The following is an 8,403-nucleotide window of genomic DNA, read 5'->3' as shown; positions in this document are numbered from 1 at the left end:
TTTGATTCCCCCCCCCCCCTTTAATTTCTTCCAGCTTTTACTCCCTTTATTTTGTGCCCTTCTTTCCACCTTCATTCAATTCTGAATTTGTAGCCTATACGTGCAACTAAAGTCTGTTAGCGTGGAAAGCTTTCTGAGGGAGATTGATTGGAATTTGGCGAGTTCCTTTCTCTAGTCCCTTCTATATATAAAATGTGTTAATGGAAACAGTTTATGAATAGTCTTTTCCCCTCTGCCTAGAAACCCCTAAACAGGAGTCTGGTGCACAGATAAACGATTATATTAACAGACTTCAAGTTTATCTCCCTTTGTGGCTGGATTTGCAGTGCACCAGAGTATCATCTCAGCTGCTACTGTTGTTGATGGTCCCAGCTGCTATACAGGGGCAAACTGACCTGAGCGCCAGATGGATACATCAGTCAACCAGGAGATTGACAGCCATTATTTAAGAGCTTTTCAAATGCTGATGTAATCATGAGAGCTTTTCAGGCATGTGAAGTTGTTTAATGTTTTCAGTCTGTATTTTTACCCTCATGGATAAAGGCAAGTGGGAGAGCTAGAAGTGTTGATGCCTGTGCTAGCTTTTTCATTCTCTTCCAGCTGTAAACACCACTCCCAGCAGCTGGAGCTTGGACAGTGGGAAGGAAGCCAGAAACACATCAGAAAGTGGAAAGCTTATATCTCCTCCTGTACCGCCAAGACCTGCACAGACTGGTGAGTTAATGGACATTTCAGGTTAAGCTCCAGTAAAAAAATTATTTATTTGAGAGCTTAGATTCTTTCCACTCTGATTAATGTTTAACTTCTTGGGCAGGATAATTTATTATTTGATTACTTCCATGGAAGGCTGTAGAACTGCCTCTGCAGGTATTTTCATCTCATTAATGTTCTCTGTAGCATTCTGTTTCCAATACTCTGCTCCTTCACTTAATGTCTGAGTAGCTTCAGACAGTTCATGCTGGTACTAGGGAGGATGATCAAATTTAATCTTTTGATCTTATGATAATTGAAGGTTAGCAACGAGAAATGGTCATTAACCACAAAGTATCTTACTGGCCAGAAAACACAGCAGTCATGGAAGTACATGAGTTCTAAAACCAATTTGCCTTTCAAAATATTAATTTCCATTTAAAGGAAAGGCTGCTTAAGTGATACTATATATATAATTGCTCTCAAGGAAGTGAAGACACTTCTTGTGTTTTAGACTTATGCCTCAAAGCATGTTCAGGCATGTTTACAGTATATTTACAGGTAAATGTATGACATAATATGGTGTTTTTTATTTGATATACAAATACATAATACATTTCTTAAGAGCAAAAAGAGAAGGGGAAGAGTTAACATACAGACTTTTGTTTGAATTTTGTTATCATTTGGTAGGATATAAAGCAATTTACAGTGATTTGTCAGAGAAGATGGATGCAGAAATTTCTTATACTGCATTGATTGCACTGCAAGATGATCCTGAGAACAAAGTAAAATCTCTAAAACTATTTACAGCCATCGGGCAAGTACGTAAGGGGAACTAGAGATAATGTTTGTGTATCAAATGATCTCTTACCCAATTAAAAAGATTTCTTGGTGAAAATTTTAATGCCAAGAGCACACTGAAATCTTTCTGACTTTGCAGCATCACCAGCAAGACACATAGCCTCCGTTTCCCCATCTCCTGCTGGCAGATCACCAATGAAGGTACTGTCCTATTGCAATGAATTATCTTTGTGAGACAGGTCGTATGTGTTGTGGGGTAGATAGTATATGTTTAATATACATTATTTGGGATTATATTATGTTTTCCTTTTATTGTCATATGCCTGTACAAAAACTATTCACAAGATTAAGTAGCCATAACAGTTACAGCAGTTTTGAAGGTTTTCAAAGCTGCAGGCAAGAAATATAATCTTCAGAATCTTTAGCCTCTCAATATTAGGCTTCTTATCTACATGTATAATCAACCTCACTTGAGTCAGTGGACAGAAGGGAGCATAAGAAACAAATGTAAGAGGTGCCTGATGGTCCACCTAGTCCAGAATTCTCTCTCCAACAATGGCAAAAGGGGAGATGCCAGCTAAGGAGAATCTGTTGTGCAACCTATTCCTCTTATTCCTCCAGCATCCAGAGCTGTTGGATTAGAGGGTGTGTTGGAGAGTAATCCCTGCTTCAGTCATTTTAGTATCCATTTCCTCTGCAGAACGACCCAGGGAGGTTGTGTAAAAAGTTGGAAGTAGTTTGAAGCCTGCTAGTAGGAAACATTAAGCACAGGCTGTGAATAAGCATTGCATCTTCTCTGGCAGTTAAACACCCATAGCATTGGGATCCAGGCTAAAAGGAGCAGGTTTCATTTCTGTTTCAAGATACTTGAATGTGTCAGTACCTGCTTGTTGCACAACAGCTTTTTGTTGGAGAACTTGACCAGAAAATCTGTGTCTTCCACAGCACCAGAGGACATGAACACACAGCCTGCATATTCTGGGCAAACCCTAGTACTGGCAGACTACACAACATTATTCTCAGGGATGGCCTCTATCACCCCACTGAAGCAGAGATAATTCTGCAGATAGAAATATGAGGGTCAACAACATGGAAGGGGAGGAAATAGAAAGAAGCATGGCTGGTGCTTCAGGCACTCAGGTGCAAGGGCAGAGGGAGGCAGCCCTGCTGATGTGATCCCTTAGCTACCCAATGCCTAACTAATGCTGCAGAGGAGCACATCTCCTGAGGAGGAGGGCAATGGCACCTCAAAATGCCTTCCTCCTTGAAATCCCTAATTACAAGTCCACAGTCATTCTCCCATTTTTCGTCCCTTGAGCCTATAACATTTCCACCTGTGGCTGCACAGTGATCCAGTTTCAACACAGAGTGATTGTGTTCGCCATCAGAGTGCCCAGTAGTCCTATTACCATAGTATACCTTCTGCTGCAGGGAGCACAGATCCCAGGTTTTGCCCTAACTGCTTACTAGGAAGCTCTTCAGAGCATTAGGATCTTGTGTAAAAGGTGAGCAACTCTTCCTTTTTTCCTGAATGGACCTGGTATTGATGATTCTTAGGGATGTTTGAAGCTTGTTCTAAACACTTTTTTCTAAAGGCCTGGATAGAATTTAAGCATTTTACAGCCAAAGTATGGATTACTGACTGGGAGAGGAATGCTGGCACAGAATACTTAGAGCATCCATGAATTTCCAGACTGTTTTGATGTCCAGACTGTAACTCACTACTGGTACAAGCAGTCTGCACTGCTGTCAGGATCCAAGTGCTTACCTGCTCAGTTCCTAAAGTGAAGCAGGCAGGGTTTACACGTACTTGCTCTTGTTTTGAATGACAAAAGCAAATGTCCTAAATCTTAACTATGATCACTTAATCCAAGTGTCAGGCATTCTTGGAACTTGAGCCAATTACATCATTTCTTTGAAAACCTTGACCCTGGGCATTTGTGGGGGTAGGAATGCAGCTGCAGCCTCCTCACATGCAGAAGAATGGAACCTGAAACGAGTAGTGAAACAGGCTCCTCACAATGTCTGAAATGTCTTCAACATGTACTGAGCTTTAAATAAAACTTGCTCTGCTCTTCCCTAGCCATATACAGGGCTCACTTTTTAGCTTTGTTCCAACTGTTATGTGCTGCCAGAGAAGGCCATCTTAGTACAAAACCCCACTGATGTAAATGAAGATTGTTTCCATTGCTTTCAGTGCACTGATGGATCCAGTCCTAGATGGATAACTAAAATTAATCTCAACAGCATAAAGTCAGTGCAGCCAGCTCTATGCACCCCTCCCCTTCTCCTTTTCCTCTCCTCACCCTTTGTTGCATGGCTCACACTCTCACCTCAAGCTGAGCAGTTGAGCGCCAGCCACAAGAATTGCAGTGAGAAATTTGTCTTTGTGATTTCTCCATCTGATTTTAGCCTGTGCTTGAGGCCGTAAAGCTTAGATTGTCTCAGATGGCTCCAGTCAAAAATTAGATACGTTGCAAAAACTTCTCAACTTGCAAAGTATGGTCTAACTTTTTACAGTTTTCAGCTGAAATTGCTTCACTAGAATAGGACTGCTAAATGTTTTTAGGTAGGGCTTTACTGTTCTGCCTTTTATTCTTTGTCAGCACTGTTGTTGCCATACGGCCATGAGCTCCCTGTCCTTCACCTTCCCCTGCAAACCTGGGCAGCCGCTGGTGCAGCCATTTGCAACCTTTGCCCTCCGTTGGACCCTTGTCCCTTGGGGCCTGCAGTGGTGTTTTGTGTTTCGTGTGATCAGCTGCATGGTGTGTCCAGGGAACGCCTGGGAGATGGGGGAGAGGATGTGTGGAGCAACTGCGGTTCAAAATGCCTCCTGCAGCAGCAGTGACGCCTCACCTCCTGCCTGTCTGCTGCTCCCCTGGAATAGCAGCAGGAGCCACGAGCCAACTGGGGCTGGTGTCCAGCAGTGGTCATTAGCCTGGCGTCTGCTCCACGCTTCACCTCCAACGTTGGTATTATGACACACTCGGAAATGATGCCACGATGTAAACGCACTTTTCGTTGCATGACAGTGCACTAAAACTGTGAGGAAAGCTTTGGAAAATGAGTTTGGAACATGAGAGACTGTAGTGACTGGGGTGCGCGTCCTGTGCTTTGGCGTTAGGGGGCAGGACACCACCAGGTATGCCTGCATGGTGCTCTGCCTTTCACTTGGAGCCAGGAAAAAAACGAGGGTTCATTTTAAAGGCTTCCAGATTTTTCCAGGGTATTGTGATAGTAAGGTAACGTTTAAATACAGTTTTACTTCCACTTACATGAATTACTGGCATGAGCACTGTTTAGGGTGTAGCTAGGCACTCTTAAAATGAACTTTTTATTGGTTACGTACTGGATCTTAATTAAGCAGGGACGCAACTGTTTACATTTATCAAGCCTCAGAATCTGTGCACTGTATCTTGTTTAAGTTTTCGGTCTGAGCACAGAGATGCTCTCCCTCATTTACTCCAGGGAAATTCTTCTTCTGCCCTTTCTTTCGAGCAGGGGTCTGTGCAGTCATTCACACCGTCTCCAGTGGAGTATCATTCCTCGGGGCTGATATCCAACTCCCCGGTGCTGTCGGGGAGTTACAGCAGCGGCATCTCTTCGCTCAGCCGATGTAGCACATCAGAGACGTCAGGCTTTGAAAGCCAAGGCAGCGAGCCAACAGTGACTGTCCCAAGCTACAGTGTTTCTGAGGAGCCTGTGAGAAAAGAAAGTAAAACTCCGCCGCCTTACAGCGTGTACGAGCGGACGTTGAAACGCCCTGTTCCTCTACCTCACAGCCTCTCCATCCCACCCACCGCAGACCCGCCGGCGCTGCCGCCCAAGCCACAGCTGGTCCGGCCAAACAATCTGGAAAACAGCAACAGGAGGACTGAGCAGGTTCCCCGGCCCAGGCCTCTGCCCCGCAAAGTCTCTCAGCTATGAGAAGTCACTTTTATATTTAATTGCAACCAATCCTTTACCGTTTAAGAAATAATATTTTTTAAAAATGGTAAAATGCTTTTAGTTAGGCACTTTAATATTTCGCCCACCTTTCCTTTTGAGTAATTTTGAAATGCTTATTAATATTATGTTGCACATTTGAAATGAAATTACTAATTTAGGTTGCCAGCTATTATAGGAAGCATGAATGAGAGGATTTTTTTTTTTTAATTTCATGGTGGTGAATACTGATAAATGCTTTTATTTGTACTTTATTTTTATTTAAAAAATTAAATCTAAAACCCTACAACTCTCATGTGAGTTAGCCGAATGCTTCTTACAAAATGCAGAATATACTGACTGGATCTTTACTACTAGAGATAAATGCACGCTTTCTAACGAAGTAGTCTGTAGACTAGGATGTTTCTGCAAGTAGGCTGAAGGTTGTTTCTCTTATCCAATGAACAGGTTGCTCATTTTAAATGTCTGTGGCAAAATGGAGATACAATGCAAGTATCAGTACACTGCAGAGAACTGTAAGAATGTGGTTTGGAATTTCTGAAACACACACTTGGTTTATGTTATTTTTAAGATGGAAAAATACCTGCAATTCATTCAGCGTACAGTACCGTTCTGGTGAATCTTGATAATGTTTTGTGCCATTAGTGTATTACTGTACCTGGCGCATCCTTTTGTTTTTGAGGTGCAATTACTTTTATTCTTCCAGTTAATGTGGGGCTTTTGTTTAGTTTTTAAAAAGCTAGCAGTTTGCTAGTGGAGGCTCTCTGCTGTTTTTAAAAGTTCGCTCTAATATACAATCTGTGTATGAAATAGGTACAAATGAATTGTTCATTACCTTGCGTACAAGAATCAGTATTGACTAGTACCAAGGCAATACACTAAACGAACAAACTTTAAAAAATACAAATTACTGGTTATCGATCAAAAAGCTAACTGCAAAGGTCATTAATAATTGTGTAAAAACCTAGCAAAAATTCTGAACAGCTCTTTGGATATGTACGTATCAATGGAGTCAGGTATTGGATTTGATTTTTAGCTTGGGTTCATCACCATCATCTTCATTGTAGGAGAATGGTGTTTGACCTTTAGGATGTATTTTAGTGACTGGCATCTGAAGAGCTCTGGAAAGCTAATGCCAAGCCGTAGGAATGTGGAGAGGGGGGGAAAAAAAGCACCTTCTGTATGTATTTTTTGTATCCTCATTCTTTTACTGACTGTTTAACATGTGCTTGGGAACAGATGTGTGAACTGCATTTTAAATCATGCTGTTAAAAATATTCTCCCTCTTTTGTTGGGAAACTCATGTTGATTTTACCTGTGTTTGATTTGTTGATAGTTTAACTGGAAGAAAGTGACCACTTTTTATATTCTCTCAATTAAACCTTCAGCAGTTTCAAGCTGTTGATGGTAGTTATAGAGGTTTTCTATAATAAATGTTCAAGTATTTTTGTACATAATTGGTAAATTTTAATAAGGAGTGTACCATTATGTGAAAAAGAAGCAAACAGTTGTGTATGCAGTAAGATTGTTATAATTATGCCAAATACTTTATGTATGGAAAAATGAATATTTGTAAATATGTGCTTTTAACAATAATTCTGCCATATTGACTTTACAATTTTGAATGTCAGAAAAAATTAATATATGTTAAAATATTTATGTTTTAGTGAAAGTATTCATAACTTGAAAAGGAACATAAGAATTTTAGCTTTGTATCTTGCTGATTTCAAAGTCTGAAATTCCTTGAACTAGCTCTTGCTTTCTACTATAACATTTTTTGTGTCTGTAACCACATTATAAAAGGTGTAGAAGGCTACATATTTATGCTGATATAAAGAAGTAATGCCTGAGATTTAAGTAAGGTGTCACAAGTAAGATAACAAAGCTGCTTTGATTTTTTTTTTCATCCCTTTGTAGTTTAATAGATTTTGTTGACTAGTGCTTAAGCACAGTATGGATCATGTGTTTTTTGCTCCTGAAGCCATTTTTTTTTTTAATTTCTATCAGTGAGCAGATTTGATGACTTTATAATTTGTGTGCATTACTGAAGTCAGCTTTGTAGCAAAACATTTCACAAAGTTTCTGTTTACCTAGACATTTACATTGGTTGATGCATAATGTTAATATGGGATAAAAGAACTTGATTAGTCTTTACAGTACAACTTGTTTTCTACAGAATGAGAGATTATAATTCAGTTTGTCACAGAATTAAAGTTCTCACTCCTTGTCTTGCTAAATCAGGGTTTTTTTCTGTTAAAAATCTCCTGATGGATCTAGTTTTCTCCCTATTTGGATCCATAATTGCTTTGTGAGGCAATGTGGAGAGTATTGACCTGCTCTTCTGAACAAGTGAAGAATGTAAAATTTACTAGGAGAGTTCACTGTAAATTAACCTGCACGAGCACTCTGTTTTTATAACCATGACATCAGGAATACTCTGAACAATAGCAGATGGTATAAAATTGACGGAGTACTCTAAAACCAAGCTGACACATTTTCTGCTTAGCCATTTTTGACAAATTGATTCTGTAGATCAGCTTTTCAACCTGATTTCCTATAAAAAATGTAGTATGAAATTTTGTTATGTATGTTGCAATACCCAGCGCTTGAAAACCTAATGTAAATAAAGGTCTCGTTTGAATTTTATGTATTACTCATAAATGTAGTTTTATCACTTTCTGGATGACAGTAAGTAATTCAGAAACTCATATAGGAGGACCTCTGAGAACTGTTACTACTCAACAGCTTGAATGTTAGCCAACATATGCATAATAGGTGAGATGATCTTGTATTCAGACACTGCATTTGAGATGCTGGTAGCACTGGGATGCTACAGAAGCAACTGCAAACTCAGTTGGCTGGCTTTGAAATGATACAATTCAGACTGGTTCTCATGATAGGCTAATACCTCTGTAAGTGTGGGTGAACTCAGTTATCATGATGTCTCAAGTCAAATCATAGCCAATA

General features: G+C 40.0%; 1 protein-coding gene across 3 annotated transcripts in view; it reads left to right on the top strand.

Moving 5' to 3' along the window:
- The window catches only part of DOCK4 (dedicator of cytokinesis 4), a 245,515-nt gene extending 237,418 nt beyond the window's left edge, over nucleotides 1–8,097 (top strand). For all 3 annotated transcript variants that reach the window (XM_026867923.1, XM_026867922.1, XM_026867921.1), the window contains 3 exons: nucleotides 601–714; nucleotides 1,631–1,692; nucleotides 4,993–8,097. In XM_026867923.1, the coding sequence (XP_026723724.1) occupies nucleotides 601–714; nucleotides 1,631–1,692; nucleotides 4,993–5,418 (602 nt within the window). In that variant the 3' untranslated portion in view covers nucleotides 5,419–8,097. The remainder of the gene's footprint in view (nucleotides 1–600; nucleotides 715–1,630; nucleotides 1,693–4,992) is intronic.
- Nucleotides 8,098–8,403: the final 306 nt, after the last annotated feature.

The sequence above is a fragment of the Athene cunicularia genome (genome assembly GCF_003259725.1).
Source record: "Athene cunicularia isolate RWA chromosome 1 unlocalized genomic scaffold, athCun1 chr1_part2, whole genome shotgun sequence".
Lineage (NCBI taxonomy): Eukaryota > Metazoa > Chordata > Aves > Strigiformes > Strigidae > Athene > Athene cunicularia.
The sequence above is the reverse complement of the archived record's forward strand: the minus strand, read 5'-3'. Positions and strand labels throughout refer to the sequence as shown.